This window comes from Centropristis striata, chromosome 21, assembly GCF_030273125.1.
Source record: "Centropristis striata isolate RG_2023a ecotype Rhode Island chromosome 21, C.striata_1.0, whole genome shotgun sequence".
In the NCBI taxonomy this organism is placed as follows: Eukaryota; Metazoa; Chordata; class Actinopteri; order Perciformes; family Serranidae; genus Centropristis; species Centropristis striata.
Window position 1 is genome coordinate 15,728,046 of NC_081537.1, and position 18,198 is coordinate 15,746,243.

At 38.3% G+C, this 18,198-nt stretch overlaps 1 protein-coding gene across 2 annotated transcripts in view; it reads right to left on the bottom strand.

Moving 5' to 3' along the window:
• LOC131959618 (potassium voltage-gated channel subfamily H member 4-like) overlaps positions 1-18,198 on the bottom strand; it is a 48,482-nt gene that overhangs the window by 13,021 nt on the left and 17,263 nt on the right. Inside the window, exons 3-8 of one of the 2 annotated variants that reach the window (XM_059324829.1) lie at positions 15,599-15,730; positions 15,039-15,172; positions 3,745-3,985; positions 2,275-2,432; positions 1,685-1,886; positions 395-589 (exon numbers count right to left, since the gene is read on the bottom strand). In XM_059324829.1, coding sequence (XP_059180812.1) covers positions 395-589; positions 1,685-1,886; positions 2,275-2,432; positions 3,745-3,985; positions 15,039-15,172; positions 15,599-15,730 — 1,062 coding nt within the window. Of the gene's footprint in view, positions 1-394; positions 590-1,684; positions 1,887-2,274; positions 2,433-3,744; positions 3,986-8,787; positions 8,914-15,038; positions 15,173-15,598; positions 15,731-18,198 lie in introns of those variants that run through there. The other variant, XM_059324830.1, reaches the window with a different exon arrangement.

Here is an 18,198-nt window from a genome sequence, read left to right on the forward strand (position 1 = left end):
TTAATGAGTTCGAATAGGTTAAATTGCAACAAAAGTGAATCAAATTTTTGATATTTACTTTTCACTCTCTTGAGCGACCTACATGTTCACCTACACTTGTTACTGTTTATTGGTTTGTTGATCACTACTGAGTGCACAGCTTCGTTTATATCACTGTTCTGACAAGCAGCTAAAAAAAACCCACACAATAATTATCTTCTGGATTGTTGCATCAATAATTGCCACCTCAGCTAAAATAATCTGTTTATTAGTATATAAAGATGGCAACAAGCTGCGTTTTAAAGGCCAGCCAAACCAACCCACTTCCTGCTGAATCTCTTACGCTGGCGTGCCAAACAGAGGCACTGTTATGCCAGGACGCCAGAGGGAGAATGGACCCTGGTGTCAGACATACCGCCGACAAGCATGGTGCAGATGGAGAAGATCTTCTCAGCATCGGTGTTGGCACAGACATTGCCGAAGCCCACACTGGTCAGGCTGCTGAGGGTAAAGTAAAGTGCAGCGATGTAGGAGCTGCGCACTGTCGGGCCGCCCACCGTGCTGTTGATGTAGGGCGTCTCCAGACGTTTGCCCAACTCATGTAGCCACCCTTGAATGAAGAGGTAGAGCATGAGAGAACAATGTCCAAGGGTTGTGGTTCATGTTATCGTTATGTTTGTGTCTTCTGTCAGCTCTGAGGCAGATGGTAGTGGCAGGGTGGTACTGCAATATCTGCACTTAGAGAAACAGAAGTGTATGTTTGGGTCTGTGTGTTTGTGGGTGTCAGAAAGAGATCTTCAGCAGTGTCAGGAGGTTGGCATGTCGGTGTGGGACAGAGCAGAATTAGATTTGTTTCTCAAGGGATAAATAAGGCAGAGCGTTAGAAGGTATGACCTAATCTCCCTAAAGACAGAATATACTGCCACAAATGTATCCACACTCATACACACACAAATAGAAACACATATGTTGCACAGCAGACTGGGCCAAATGTTTCATTTTTCTGTAGCCTGTCATAGAATGCGTGTTGTTGTTTGTGGTTGTTTAAAAATCAAAATGGCAGTTAAACTGCAGGATTGAACTGTTTGTAGTTATTTTGAAAGTAATAAAAACCTAACCATGGAAAAGTTCTTTATTCTGACGCAGGCAATTGTGTAAATAATAAGACAAGTCCTAAGGTATTCCTCAGATAGGTTATAGACTAGAAAAGCCTGTCAGTTTTTGATTATGGGTTTTCTTTGGTCTCAGTGACACAAACAAGTCATTTCTAATGCTGCTTTCCTACCAGCAAGTTTTTATATCATCTTTTGATTGTGTTTCAGACAGTCCTCATTAGAGTGCCAGAGTATGGTGTTTGCCACAATTTCAACACTGAGCAGAGCTACACATCCCAATAGGTGAGCCATGGCTATTTATAACTGAGTGGGGACACAACAAAAGCAAAATCGAATCTTTGGTCTTATTTGTTGAAAGTTCTGCCTGTTTAAACAAGAAAACAACTGACTTAAAGTGCACTTATGGCCACTGGAAGAAGTCTGGAGACTCAGCACTGGACTTTACTTACAGAATGAGAACAGTGGGGACAATGAATACTTGATGGTAAAAATCAGTTTGAACTATTCATTTATCCGTTACCCTTGGAACACCAAGCCTGACCTTCATACTTCAACAGCTTCCTCTTCAGCAAGGACTCAATCAGACTCACCAATGTCCCAGCTCTCATTGGTCTCTATCTCCTTGCGTCCAATCATGTACCAGATGCAGGCCATCCAGTGTGCCAACAGGGCAAACACAGACATAAGTAAGGTCAGCACCATGGCACTGTACTGGGAGTAGCGATCCAGCTTTTGAAGCAGGCGAAGGAGGCGCAGCAGGCGAACCGTTTTCAGCAGGTGGACAAGGGAGGTCTAAAGAGCAGAGACAAGTATGGGAGGCATAGAAAAGGAGACAAGAAGTGAATCCCTATGCCTTGTTATATCTGGAAACACATTTTGACTGTACATATACTGCATACAGACAGCTGAATATCACAGCTTGGACAAGCAGCAACTTGTTTAGCTCAAACAAATGTGCTTATCTGGTATAAAAATTCACTATTTAGGGAGAAGTTGTCACACAGGCAGGCAGTAACAATAGCAAGCTTGAAAAATGCAAGGTAATGTATTTCCAAAGGCTAAACATTTCAGGGGAAATTGGTGTTTATTATAAGTAATCTATTCGCTGCTTATGTCAGCAGTCAAAGAGGGCAGTGACAAAAGAGAAGGCAAAACTAAAAATATTTTTTGTTGCACTCACCACTGTGATGTTGAAGGCATACAGCAGGTCAAAGGGCAGGGCAGCAACCAGGTCCACAAAGAACCAGGTGGTGGCGTAATGAATGCAAATGGAGCGTGCCTCATACACCACCTGTCCTGACTGGCTCACATAGGTGGTGCGGAAGTTCAGAATAATGTCTGCAAATACAAACGTTGAAGGTCATTTTTCCCTCCTGTAACTAAAAGACAGTAAAGATATATTCATATTCATTAAACTGTGTTTAAAATTATAAACAGTATAGAGTGAGAAAAGTGAGAAAGGTCACATGCTCAGATGTAATCCCTGTATTGTATATATAACACATATACTTTAGACTACTCCCCAATGTTTGTAATGCACACTTTTAAAGTATAAAAGTAGATAGATAATATACTGATTTAAACAGTTTAAATCTAAAATGATGATATCAAAGAAATGTAAAATGCATTCAAATATGAAACAGCTGGAATATGTCATTGTTTTAAGGTATCCCTATGGATCAGTGAGTTTGCCAGACGGATCATCCTTATCTTAGTGTCAGAATGTGGCAAGCAGATAACAGGCAGACCTCTGGGTGTGTGGTCTGATGTAGAAACCTAATCTATCATCCAAGCTGTTGAGATTTGCAGAAATGTTGGCTTATCACTCAGCACAAAAAGCTAAAAAAGGCAGGATGGTGATAATGATTTTTGGCTAAATTAAATAAAGATTTTCACATTTTAGAAATCACACGGAGCAATGTGCAGATTAGTGTTGACTGCAAAAATCATCAAAATAAAAAACTATGGACACCTCCTGTCCAATATAATATATATTCCCTGAACGTTCTTCTTTTGAAATGCAATCTATCAGTTATGTATTAAAAATTCAAATTACAATCAACAAACAAACTTAATCTAGTTAATGACAAAGTAAATGAACTGACAAGCAGGAAAAGTTTCTCTATTATATGGCTGGTCCCCTCTCTCATTGTGCCAAGTTGAGAAACATGAACTCCAAATTAAACTTCTGTTCATCTACAGTAAGTGGAGCACGTTCAGGTTCAGCCACCTCAATTCTTCTCTTGAGAGCTTCCCTTTATAGGTTTACCAACCAGGCATTATCAAGTGAGAGGAGTGCCTGGGAGAGACCGAGGACATCCTGAAGGAACTAAAAAACACAGGTTGCCTGGAAGTTGGTGTACTTTCAGAGGAAAGAAGGCCCTGGTGGCTGTTGTGGCAAGAAAATGGACAGATGGTTGATGAAAATCTTAAGTAAAGACAGAAAAAAAAATTGAAAGCACCAAAATATTATGATTCAGATTTTTAGATTTCTGCATGATTTGACTTGACTAAACATTAATTTTAACATAAGTGGATATAATTGCCTGATGGTGATGAAACCACAATTTTGAACCTTGTAATTAGTTGTGCCACAGCACAAGAACTACAGGTAAAAATCAGAAGGCCAAGTCTTATTTTCAACACTCACCGATAATAAAGAGCATTTCCACTACAATATCGCTGACGATGGTGGAGCGTGCAGCTGTGACAGTGTCATCGTACGGCGTGAAGCTGACGTTGTAGGGCACGGTGACAGCCACATAGAAGGTGGCCAGCAGAATGAGCCAGTCCCACAGGGCTTTGGACACGCTGTAGTGGAGCAGAATAAAGCGTGACTTCTGCACTGCTGCCACTTTGTACTCCGGTAACGTAGGCTTGTCAATCATGCCCTGTGAAAGTAAAAAAAAAAAAAAACCTGGTTAAAACGCATACAGACTCATATAAATATATGTATATATATATAGACACACACTCTCTTGAATTTCAGCTGAGAAATATGTAAAAAAAACAAAAACAAACAAACAAACAAAAAAAACACACATCAGAGAAGCTACATAAATGAATAACTTATAACTGATAACCAGATGGTCATGAGGTGGAGTGCTGTGAAAATAAATGGTAATCAGATGGACATTGTTGTGCCAAGATTAAGCAGCAACAGACAATATAAATGTCAACATCCACTCTTGTGCTCTGACCGCTGATGATTCAGTACGGCAGGCAACTCAAGTGCAACAGAAATGGTAATGCTTCTGGTTATCTATTCTTGACAGCCTCCTTATAGACGGTGATAAACCTTTTAAATGGTCATGCAGTAATAATACAAAATGACAGAGATAGCACTGTGGTCAGTGAGCGAGAAACTTACTACTAACAATGATGCTTGATAATCTCATACATGACTTGGCCTCGGCTTGACTTCATACTTCCAAATGCCATTAGTGCTTCAAGTGTCAGGTGGTACGGTACAATGGCCATCAGATGCTTTTATTTTTGGAAGTGATCCTTATTCATTCCACTCATTTAATTTTTTTATTGAGAAATCCAATCAAAGAAAGAATGAATTGCAATCGCTGATGAGGTGGGGAATCCATTTGGGACATAATGAGTGTGCAGTTCTCTAAATGGGGCCATGCACTTGGCACATAATAGCCTTAACCATGTTTAGGAGACAGGAGGGGAAGCTATTACTTCTGACAGTGGTGAGAGGGAAATAGAAAGGAGAGATAAAGGAACAGTAATCCATCCAAGAACAATGTGGCCGCTTCTCAAACAGGTGTGGGCAAGCAACAAGAGAGCTGGTTAAAGGAGTCTTAACATAAGATTTCCTTGCAAGGGCTCTGACTTGGATAGAATAGGCTATTTGAGAGTAATTGGGAGAAAATGGACAACCTTTTCTTGTACCTCAAAAAGAAGAGAAATGCTGTATGACACACTCTACAGTAAGAGTGAAGGAAAAGAAAAATCTTTAAATTGTTCCCAGTGAAATATCTGTCATTCTATTGGAAGCAGAAATGTTCAAACTGGGGGAAACAACAGCCAAAATTGTTTTTAAGAATATCTGTTTGACACTGGACGATCTCTGCTCAAAAGACAAGTGATTCATCACAGTAGTCCCTCAGACAGTTATAACCACAGTGGAAAATCCAGCAGGAACACCATGCTGACAGCCATCAACAGCTGTGGCCAGCAATGTCAGCAAAAGCTGGACAGTTTTTTTTAATTTGCCTTACAACACAGAGGTCAGTGCGTCCATCTGACCTTTGGGACTTGAGGCGGTCAGCCGAGCACATCGCAATGATTAGAAAAGAAAAGCCCAGCACTTTGGGGACTGCATGTCACACAGCTAAAGCTGGTCTTCGCACTTCATTAACTCACGCTGTAGCTCAGAGCTTACTGTTCCAACTTCATCTCCCAGCATGCTTTGGGCTTTAGCACTGATAAAAGCATGTCCTTGATGGAGAAGAAGATACATGTGGTTTCCCACGAGACTCAGGCTTGCCCTCAAGCACAGAATCTATCCTTCGCCTTTAATTATATACTCAAAATATTACATTTTTTGCAGCAATGCATCTGGAGTCAAAACAATAAATTAAATTATAATATGGACACAAGTAAGGAAATACTAGTCATCCACTCTCAATTGACTCTGCTTTGCTCAGTATATGTGATAGGATCACTACACTTACTACACTTGCCAATATGATATTCACTTTCTAAAATCCAGTTTTCTACTTCAATAAACAGAATTACAACACGTGACTAAAGATAAACATTTGCTGTCTCAAAGCATTTGTGCTTCAGTATGCAAAGAGCAACAGAAGAAGAAGAAAAAAGACAAACTGAGGGAAAATAAGATGTGAGAGCAGAGGCCGTGGACAGAAAGTATGAGCTCTGTGTTTCACAGTCAGCCAAAGAAGTATTGATTCATAACTTAAAAATGCCTCTAGATTCATATCCCTTTGATAAGTGCATTAAAGTGAAAAGAGGCAATAGTGGTTCTCCCCTGGGAAGTGCTTAAAATCAAGTCTGAGCTACTTGTCGGAGTGCCTGGTTACAGTAGCTGATATACTCATGGGTTGACAGCAACAAAACTGCTAGAACAGACAAAACAACAGCTCAGTCAAAGTGTTTGTGTTTTGGTAAGAAGCCTTTGGGCAAAGAAAAACGCGAGCTGAACATGTTTTTGAAGAGGCAATGTAGTGCGTGGTGGACCATTTAAAGTATGCAAGTATGCAACCTCGGCTGTATGAAAATACACAAAACGGAATTCAGTTTACAAATATTCACATATATAAAATAAATCTCTCTACCTTAAAATACTCATACTTCTACCTCTGTTTCACTGTCTATGTTTTTTATGACTGTAGTCTTATTTACAGATCTATGGTTGTGTCTTGCAGCAAAAATATAGCTCCCCCTTGTCTTCCTTGCCTTGCAGGCTGATGAGCTACAAATAGAGATATAGTGAAGAGTAGATGTGGCTGGCTGTGGTGTGGAGGCAGAGCAAGACATTCTTAGCTAACTGCTACCGAGAGACAGACAGAAAGAAACAGACAGAGAGACAAAGTGAGAGAAAGCTGGAGGGGGAGACAGACAGAGGAGATGGAAAACAGAATGGGAAAAACATAGTCAGAGTGGGAGGATAGCAGTGGCGGAAGGAGTATTTTTGACCGATTACTTAACTTTAAGTAGAAAAACCACAATGTAAAAATACTACTACAAGTTAAAGTCCTGCATTCAACATCTCAGAGGTATCATCAGTAAAACATATCTTGTATCAACAAAAAAGTACTTATTGTGCACGAAAAAAAAGCCCCTGTTGGCGTTATTGTGTGCATGCATTATTATGGAAACAGCATAACATTTTTATAATACAATAAAATACACATTTTTCCTCTTACCTGCTATTTACCAATCTAGATTGTTCTGCTGTGAGTTGCTGAATATAGTGAGTAGTGTCATGCAACTATTTTCTTTCTACCAAACTACCAACAACTGCACAGAAGGAAGTTTGCATCTACTCATGGAAGAGAGGCTAATATTGTGTTACAGCTAAGCCAAGGAGAAATACAACCCTACATTGATAAATAGTACGATAGATAGGAGGAAAATATGTATTTTGATTTTGGAGTGAACAGTCCCTTTAAAGTTGTTGAGGTGGAGCTAATTTTTTATCTTTTTTATATAAATTTTTTTGGGTCATTTAATCTATGCAATAAATAATTTGCTAGAAACTGAGTGAAGAACAGTATCTTAACTATATAGACATCTAAGTATTAACTTACAGAAATACTTCAGTATTTGAGTACAAGTAGAGCAATTTAAATTTTCACTTGTAAAAAAAAATTAAGTATTGGAGGTTGGATGGAGTGCTTCAATATTTGAGCTACAGTATGAAAGAAAGAGGAGGCAGGAGATATGGGGGGGCTACACAGAGTGACAGATAGACAATAAGGGGAGAGACAGCAGGATCCAGAGGGATGAAGCCAAAAGGAGATGAGGTTAGAGTGACAGATGGAGAGGGAGAGAAAACATGTAAAAGCAGCGGAGAGAGAGAGAGAAAGAGAGAGAGAGAGAGAGAGAGAGAGAGGGCTAAAACAGGGGAACTGATAATGATGGAGATAAGAAATAAAAAAACAAACAGTAACCTACAGTAACTGTCTTGATTTCCTTTGTGAAAGCTAATGACTAATATTACAGCAGTTTGTCACCCTGTTAAAAAAAATCACCTAACTATTTTTTCAAGTTTTGCAGGAAACACAAAAAACTTCACCAAAATTGTAACATATGACATTTTTTTATCATTTCACACAAAAAGGATGTAACAAAGGATGGCTATTGACATAGTAATAACACTGTGTGTGAATTATGTAACTTAAGAGAAATAAATGACTTAGGCAATTTTTTTGGACATGTCTTTGTGACTTAAGCAAGATATGGTAACACTTTATGTTGAATGTGTCAATGTGAAGGTATATAAGAGTCACACAAGCCTGTCAGAAACATGACATGACAAGTATCATGGGCATTAATGTTACTTCAAAGTGTCATTCATGTTCATGACACATCCCACGTCATGTTTATGACACGCTCATGTCACTCTTATGTAAACACCTTCAAAATAAAGTGTTACCATATCTTGCTTAAGTCACAAAGGCATGTTCAAAAAATTGCCTAAGTCACATTTTATTTTGACTTAGGCATAATAAATCCGCTTAAGTCACACACTTGACATAGGCCATTATCTTAAAGGGGTAAAATCACATGATCTGATCAACTGAGGAGATGATTTAGACAAAAACAACAATTTTGACAAAAAATGACTTTTTTTTTTTTTTTTTTACAGCGTGGCGAGTTGCAATTTACGTTAGCCAGTGGTGTAACTTTACTTAACTTAACTTAACTTTAGTCGTATACATTACTCAAGTACTGTATTTAAGTACAAAGTAGATGTACTTTAGCTACTTTACTTACTTTATACTTACACTCAACTATATTTTACAGGTAAATAGTGTAAGGTTTGAATGCAGGGCTTTTACTGGCAGCGGAATAATTCCACAGTGTGGCATTAGTACTTTTACTTTAGTAAGGGATCCGGATCCTTCTTAGCCTATGTGGACGTGCCTGGCTTGTCCGAGTCAATTAACGACAATTAAGTAAAGTTACTGCATTAAATCGCTTTACTTACATGCAGCCAACTCATCCATGTTTCTTCTTCCATTTTATTTTTTCTCTGTCTCAATGACTTAGCGGTAATTGTTTTAGCTAGTTTATTTTTCAACAACCGAAAACTAACGTTAGCTAACCTAAAACGAGCTAACATTAAAATCCACTACTGTTGCTATGGTTACATCCAACGTCATAATAGAACGTGCAAAAAACAGTTGAAAATGTATTATGTCGTATTATGTATTAGGTAAATCCTTTTTTTTTTTTTTTTTTTTTTTTTTTTACAAATAACTGCTGTGATAACATCTGGTGTCCAAACAATAAAAAAAATAAAAACTGAACATTTTTGTCTTGTAAATGTACCATCAGCAGCAGAAGCTTCACTCAGAATTGATATTAAAGTCTAATGTTGTGTTTTATGAGCAGGCAATTTTATGAAATGTGAGAATTGCATGAAGAAACACACAAATGAAATAAAAACTGATGCCTAGAAATGTTTGTTTTAGGATAGCTGACTGGTGGAGCCAAGCATCACAAAACAACATGTGGGATTTGTTTCCTGATATACTAATACTGACTCATAATTGGGCTGCAACTGTAAGATTATTTTAATCATTAATTAATCTGCCAATTATTTTCTTGATTGATCATTTCATCAATAAGATGTCAGAAAATAGTGGAAAAGGTCCAAGTTTCTTAAAATCCAAGGTGATGTTTTTAAACGTCCTATTTTGTCAATCCAAAAGCAAAACATATTTAGTTTAATTTGATATAAAACAGGAAATCTTCAAAGCTGAGAGGCTGAAAACAGTTTTTGCACGAAAAATTACTTTGCTGATTATTGGCATATCAAAATAGTTATTTTTCTGTCAATCGATGAATTGATAAGTTGACTTAGTGTCGAAGCTCTACTGATAAATATGATGCAACATGAACTGCACATATAAATAGATCAAATGAAGACACAATGCAGAAGATAACACCCCATCCACACAAACAAGCTAACACTAACACGATTAATCTCAAGTGTGTTGCATGCCATTATTGCTTTGCATATCATTCTTATGCAAACTGCATTGTATCTGTTTAACACTTGTGGCAGGTCTGCAAGATAAAAGGCTTTCCGGAGTCACTGATAGAATCACAAGACACAGTCCAATGAGCTGTCAAAGACCCAGAAAAACAACACATACCTCACAGAAATAGATCTGTTTTGTATTCGAAGCGGCAAATGTTTTTGTTTTGCATCTGAAAAGACGCCTACATTTTTAATATGCATCATCATCACAGGCTTGAATGTGTGTTTAAAGATTTTACTGTATGCTCTTATCAGTCCCTTAGGTTACAAATAAATTAGGCAAAAGTGCCGCCTTTTTCTTCTGCATGCAATCTCTGAAAAGTGATTTAAAGTGGAAAAAGTTTGTTAGAATGGGACCTTGATCACGCTGTGTTTTTTGTGCTACTTTGAATTTTCTCTGTTGTGATTTTTATGTAAAATCATGAGTTATAGGTTATTCTCCTGCAAGTCTTTTGCCCCCCTTGTGAGGATTTTCCAATAAAATCTCAGTGGGAATTAATAAACGCTCTAAAATGGTAATTTGCCTGGTTGTAGAGGTAGCGTGGGGGAGGGTGTGTGAAATGGAGAGGGAATGGGAGTCAGAGAGTAGGCTGTAACACATTAACTGCTGAATTTCTTTGCATATTTCAATGTGTGATAGAGAAATAGAAATTGTGTGAAAATACACTTTTGTGCCAAGAGAGCCGAAATAAAATCTGAATGTAATGTGCCTATTATTTTGAATGTGTTGATGTTTTACAGTATGTTTGTCTCAAGCCATCATTTACTGTCTGCAGTGTATGTGCGAATGTTTTTGTGGAAGTGCACGCGTGTGGAACAGGTGTCTGTGTGTACGGTGTCAGTGAACAGGGCCATCTGTAAGTAGGTGGGATTGGAAGCAGGGCAGCAGGAGGTTTGGCAAACAGAAGGAAAGTGTAGCACAATGACTCCATGGAGAGAGCTGCTGGTCTGGTCTGAAAGCAGCAGCAGCGCTTTTGTTCCTGGAGGTGTGAACAGGATGCAGGTCAGGTTCATGTGAGGACACTCGTCACTGCCTTTTTCAGAAACTGCAATATCAGCGCTTTTTTTATTTGAACTGCTTATTGAATTTTTTGGTCACACACAACACAGTTTCCCAGAGCCCAAGGTGACCTTTTAAAATAGCTTGATTTGCCTGACGAAGTTCTTCATTTAACGATGATATAAAACTAAGAAAAGCAGCAAATCCTCACATTTGATGATAACATAAGACAATGTTTGACCTAATAAAGTATGCAAAGGAGCAGTGTGTGTGATTTAGGGGGACATAGTGGTAGAAATAGAATAAAATATTCAAGTATATCACCTGAAACTGTGGATCTCTGTGTTTTGTTATATATATTTACACCGTCATGTTTCTAGTATAGCCAGGAACAGACAAACCAAACACTAGCTGTGTTTCCAATAAAGTCAAAGCTAATTTGAAGCAAAATTTTTGAAATGTTGCATTAAAGAAAATGTGAATTAAGGGCATTTCCATCAACTGGTTTGAAACGTATAAACAAAGATGTGTGAAATGTACTTTGGTCAAAAGATGGCAATGTAATGTATTGCTGTAGGCTAATCTGTCAGAAATCAGTAGAAGCAGAGACTGCACTACAGAGAAAAAAAAACACCAACAAAAAAAGAGGTTGCCAATCTGACAACTTTGGCCACCCACAAGAGAAAATGGAAAGAAGTCTTCAAGAATTGCATTCAATTGGGCAATTTATAATTGTTTTTCATGTTTGTGATCGGCAGAGCGGAAACAGCTGATCAGTCATGTGAGTTAAATGTTTGCTTCAGAAAAAGCATTTCCATCTCCTGTTTAGCGCATCAACTATTTTTTGATAAAGACAGAGAGTTTTTTTGAAAGTTTCATCCAATTTTGTTGTTTCCATCAAGCTTTTATCATGCAAATCTTCAAAATGTGCAGATAATTTGTTGATGGAAACACGACTACTGGCTCTAGAGAGGGCCTTTTGCATTTTCATGTTACCTGAAGGCCACCATTAGTTCTCCTACACACTTTAAAAGGGAGGGCTGAGCCATTCAGTTAGTTGCAGTCTGCAAACTCATCACTAGATACCGCTTTATCCTACACAATGCTTCTTTAAACAATTGAATACATTTTCTGTCATTTGACTAATGGATTATTCAAAAATAATGTCAGCACTAGTCATTTAAATATCTACAGAATAAAGTAAATGTAAAGTCCCTTAGGCTCTTAATAACTAGATATGGTCTAACTAGTCTTCCTAATTTCTGAAGAAAAAAGTGTTATTCTGATTTTCACCCCTTTTTCTTTGTGTGATATATAAATAGTCTCTGGCATGTATCTGGTCACTGGAAAATCATAGCATGTTTCAAAAGTTTTGTAGGTTTTAGCATTATGTGCAGCACTGAGGAAGAGAAGCTCAACATTTGGTGCCAGGTAAGGGGCATACCATTACCATTAAAAGTTTAAAGGGCTTTCAGTCAGCCTTTTTTCATGTTTTTTCATTTGCAAATGCTAATATTAGCCACTTGAATCTTACATGTCTCACAGTTTTTCAACTTTTTTTTTTTTTTCATTTTAATTTACCCCTGAAATGTTCTGAATTGCTTTTAGCCCCCTGGGATGAAATGCCACGTTGTGAAGGACAGGTTTGAGAACAGACCCAGTTGGTAACTGAGCCTCAGCAGGGAGGGAGCGGGATTATCTCAAAATGGTGCTCCGCTAGAAAAACTGCTCCCGTTTGGTATCTGAGAGCAAAACTCAGGAGCTCCGTCTCATGAATAACATTTGCTCGGAGTGTAGTGCAACATTATTATTCAGAGCCTACGAAGACCTTTTGTGCAGAAATAAGACAAGTAGCGATAAAACAGACCATATACTGGGGTCTATTTCACCACAACAAATGGCCTCTTGAGGTACTTGAAACACAAAAACACTTTGAGGGCAAGAAATTGCACGACAAGCTCACACACTTGGGTTGAAATCTATATAGAAAAAGTCTATATTATCCTTTATCCTACAGACTGATAATGTACAGAAACATTGGACACAGCAGCCTCATTTTGACCAAAGGGCAAAAGTAATTTAAGGCCACAGCTGGTGACATAATGACCTACATCAATGAGCATCATGGCGAGGTGTTGGCATGTCCAGACAGTCCCAAACACAAGTGGCAATGATGCATCCCGCCTCCCTCATGACCAATAACACCTCACCGACAGTGACAAGCATATTGTGCCTCCCAGCAGCCACTATGACCTTCCTATTCGTCCATTTAAAGCCACCAAACAACAGCTTCTGTACAAATAAATGCAACAGAAACAAAGATTAAAACCATTCAGTAAACTTAAAATAGTAAAAACCCATTTGATGAATTTTCAAGATAAGCCACACAGGGAATCTGGGTCAAAAAACTCATCTTTTAGATATTAACATTAATAATTCAAGTTCAAGATTGAGGGCGCCGCATGTCTGAGTAACTCCTATTTTCTTAGAGGGCATTTCAGAAATTCCATTTAATGCAACTTTATACTTCTACTCCACAGCAAGGACATATTACTTTTCAAATTTCAATTTTTCATACCCTTCCTGTCCAGTGAGAAACATATATCTTCAGGTGTGTTGATTATGAGTATTTGTGATAAACTGAGGGATGAAGTGTTCCTTTATGTGTTGAGGAACATTCTTAAGCTCAATAAACTATTTAAAACCCCACTTGGATTGGATGGAAAATACATCATCACGAAGCAGAAAACGGGGCTGTTTTCTTTTTTGACAGGATAAAAAGTTATTTCTTAGAGATACGTGGTTCTCGCAGGTTCAATCCTTTTTTATTGAAACACGCCCACTACCACACAACTCTCAAACAGTTGAGCTTCTGTACTCCTACATTCAGGTACGATTATAGGTGTAGCTTCTTTTATATGTGCACACGCCAAAAGGGGAAAAAGAACAAGTTACAGCACATGACAAATTGAGAACTCACATACTCTGCACGATTCAACGACGAGTTACATCATTGAAAGCTATTCTGTTATGAAAATGGACAACACCAAGTGAGAAATAGTCCATTTTATAAGCATCGGGAGGATGGCATCCAAACAGATACAGTAGATTAAACTGTACATGAAGAAGTTAAAAATGGATGGATGTAAAATTAGCTCAACCTTAAAAAAATGCAACGTACACATTAAGGCAGCTGTAAAAAATAATTCAAAAACATCATATATAACAGTTAACATCGCACGTCTTCGTCCTTTGCTGCAGAAACCAAATTCCCACTTTCATAACCTCCTTATTGCAACAGCATTCTTTACAGCCTCCCCTCCACCGACCTCCAAAACCTTCAATATGTCCAGCACTCAGCTGCCCGGTTGCTGACCCATTACCACTCCCGAGAACACATCACACCCATCCTTCAACACTAGCTCCCAATACAGCAACAGATCCTACTCATCACCTACAAAGCCCTCAGTAACCTTGCTTCCCCCCATACCTTACAGTCCTCCTCCAACATCGCTCCCCCACTCGACACCTACGATCTCCCAACACCAACCTTCTGACCTCCATCACCAGGACCAAGTCCTGCACCCTGGGAGACAGAGCTGCTGCCACTGCAACCCCTCTCACCCCCTGCATGACACTGTGGGGTCTCTGAGCAGCTCTTTCAGCAACAGACTATTACAGGGGACATTTTGCTGCCCAACTAGAATTTTTACTTTTGATGCTTTTCAAAGCTACATTGAACGTAAAGTCACTTTCACTGCAGTTATGTGCATTTATTTAACTTTTTAATTATCTTTTCTAGCGACAAACCATTTCACCTGAACCTTAACAAAGTAGTTTGGTAGCCTAAACCTAACAAAACTGTGAGTGTTACTCAACATAATAAACATGTTTATAAGGAGGATGTGCTGATCTCCTGCCACCAGTATGGATGCTAATTTTGGAAGTTCTCCTGTGTCATATTTTAGGAACATATGATGTATGTGGTTGTTTGGTTTGTAATACTTACATACTTTTACTTCAGTAAGGTTTTGAATGCAGGACTTTTACTTGCAGTGAAGTATTTTCAAAGTGCTGTATTAGTACTTTTTAAGTAAAGAATAAGAATACTGCTTCCACTTCTGGTCAGGGCACAACTAAAAATCCCACCACAGCCAATCAGGAAGTCTATGAGAGAGGTTAAAGTACTCACGCCACCCAGGTTGACCTCTCTTTTGCCTCCCCTCGAGAACTGGCTGGTCAGGTGGTACAACATGGTGCGTCCACGCTTCCTGGCCTCGCTGAAGTGCGAGCTGCTCTTCCTTCTACGCCTCTTGTCATCTGTAACTGTCACAGTTGTCAATTAGAACACATGAGGAGAATATTGTGTGATTTAATGCCTGAACTCTATCAGCTTTTTATGCTGAATAATCTTTCCTATTACAGTTACACAAGTAAGCCACAAAAACACACTTGACTTTCATTGCATTGCATTATCACAAAATGATTTCCCCCCGGCATGCTGCTTGATATTTGCAACAGACTGTGTCCAGGTTCCACTTGAAGACACGCCACTGCTCAATTCGAACTCCCCATTGCAAAAACATTGTCTGAGTTCAGTGAACGAATGCCAACCCAAAAAAAACTGCAGGGCAGAATGTGACAGTGATGAACAAGAGAGCACGGAGAAAATGAAAGCTGGGGGCCAGAGAATGACCCGCTCGTAAATCATGCTCAAAGTAAGCAAATAAAGGCAGTTTTTTGTAAACATACCCTCCTTCTTGCTGTTGTGGTGGCCTCTTCCATACGTGTCAGTGATGTCTTTGAATGAGAAGAGGAAGAGAACCATTTCGCCCTTCTCGTTCTTTATGGGCACGATGTCTAGCAGACACCAGAAGGCCACACCTGGAACAAAATCAGAAATCTTCATTAAGTGAATGAAGGCAAATCCTCCACAGACACATCCAGAGTAAATGTTATTCATCTGCTTAATGACTTCAGTTCTCGATGCCAAGGCCTGAGATTTCCCATGTCATGTCAGCTCTCACCATGTCTGAGATACTTGTCAAGTGTGGCAAAGCCTTTCTAAAAATATACCTCCAATTAGATATGGATCATGTTTGGAGGATGGTGTGCACAGAGAAAGAGCAAGTCAGAGGGTTGGTGATAACAAGTCAGGCAGGGAGGGAGCGCCATAGATCCAAGACCTTGCCATAACCCAGTACGCTCATTAGCAACTCTGCAGAAACTGTGTGCTGCCACCAAACAGATGTTTCACATCTCTCATTGTGTCCCCAGTGTGTGTGTGTGTGTGTGTGTGTGTGTGTGTGTGTGTGTGTGTGTGTGTGAGGCATAGGAAGACAACAGTGTAGATGCTGGTGTTTTAGCACAATGCTGTGGGTGTAAATATAGAAGATGAGAGAAGCTGTTTGTTTGTATTTTGTGCTTTTAAGATGCTAGTCTAGAAAGTAACTAAATACATCTACTCAAGTACTGTACTTTAAGGGATGATAATAATTTTCTGACGTTTGGGGTCTCCCAATCAAAACCATAACAGAAGACGTTTTGAAGTAGCATTGGATCATGGGAGTTGTTTTCCACCACTAATGGCGTTATTTCAGTCAGCTTCTACCAGTTTGGTTTTCTTCAATGTTTATTGTTCAGGAGGGTTTTTATCAAGAGCTGAATTATCCACAGAGGTCTCGTCCTCTCCACAGAACAAAGCAGTTTCTGTTTCTTATGCTGTTTGGTAGTGACAGGACATTAAAAGGAAGGGCAGTGAGCTGAGCTCAACATTTACTCAGCTCGTTTCTCTGATATTTTAACATCCAGATGTCTAAAATCCTCGAGCAGGTTCAAATGTATACTTTAAAATAACCAAAATCTAAAAGTTTATTGTGTATTGTAGCTTAAGGCTGGATTAAAAAAAACATTTTTTTCTCTATTGTTACCTTTTTTGTTCATTGTTTTTCTTATGTTATCCTATATTGTGGTTGTTTTTGCAACGTTGGAGCAATCTGGAAACAGAATTTCCTTTCGGGATTAAACCATTTCTGTATTATCTCATCTTATTTATGACAGACAACCACAATGCCGACACATGCACAAAGGGGATATGATGTCATCATATGACTAATCTTTTTTTTACTTTTGCATATTGTATTTTTATGTAAAAAAAATTACTGTCTTCCTCTCAACAACATCTCAACAACGTTGTACTTTGTGAAATTTTTTGACAGCTTTACTTTCTTGACTTTGATTTTTGCATATGAAACATATGAAAAGCTAATAAAATTTGATGTTTTGTTATAAAAATGAACTAGCCAATTAACTTCACAAATGTGAGAATATGCTGCTTTTTGTTAGTAATTATTACAATATTCTAAATGTATTATTAATCATTTTAAATTTTGTACTGTTGGTTGAACAAAACAAGCACAGTGAAAAGCTCATTTTGGGGCTCTAGGTTATTGTGACAGGCATTTCTAATTATTTTCAGAATTTTCAGACACAAAAAAATGTATCAATTTGAGAAAATAATCAGCAGTTAAATCCACAATGAAAATAATTATTCGGTTCAGTTGTGTAGCTCCAACTTAACCAACTACAACAGTTAAATTAATACATTTATAATAATGAACGAGTAATAATAATCAATAATATAATAGTCACAGGGGACATTTCCACTTTTATTTCCTTTTTCTCAAAGTAAAATTGCAATGCAGTGCTTAACTTGTAACAGAGCTTTTTCACAGTGTAGGACTTTACTTTTAAAATCCTGCTAAAACTTTAGCAGTCATGAATCTGCCATTTGGATTAACGCTTTAAAATGTAATTGCTTTTCTTTAATTTTCACTGTCTTTGTTCTTTTTTATGAATCTGAAACTCCATTATATTACTTTCTGGGCAAATACAAATGATCATATCTCTTCCCTCATTAGTTTTTACTGACGCTGACTTATGGTTAGTCATTTACTGTGCTGTAAAATAATAAATAAATAACAGGAAGATGACAAGAAACAGCTTTTTTTTCATCTACAGAGCAGATTTGGAAAGTCATCAGCATAATTAGCAGTTCACACACTTCAAGGCTGCAGGTTCGGGAATATAATCCTATGTGCTGATCAGAGAGGCTTAAACTGTGTTGTGTGTTCTCTTTTCACGCATGACATCATATTTTTTTTGAACCCGAGACTTTGTCAGAAGGATTAGCTGGAAGTCAGAGGGAATGGATTTAAGCTACAGTAATAAACACACATGTACATTACTTACATTTTTTATATTGAGAAAGTATGCTCGGAAATATGAACTCTTATTATTCCAGGCTCAAGTTGGCTCCTTCTAGCACCTTTTGTTCTCATGTTGCACGGGTC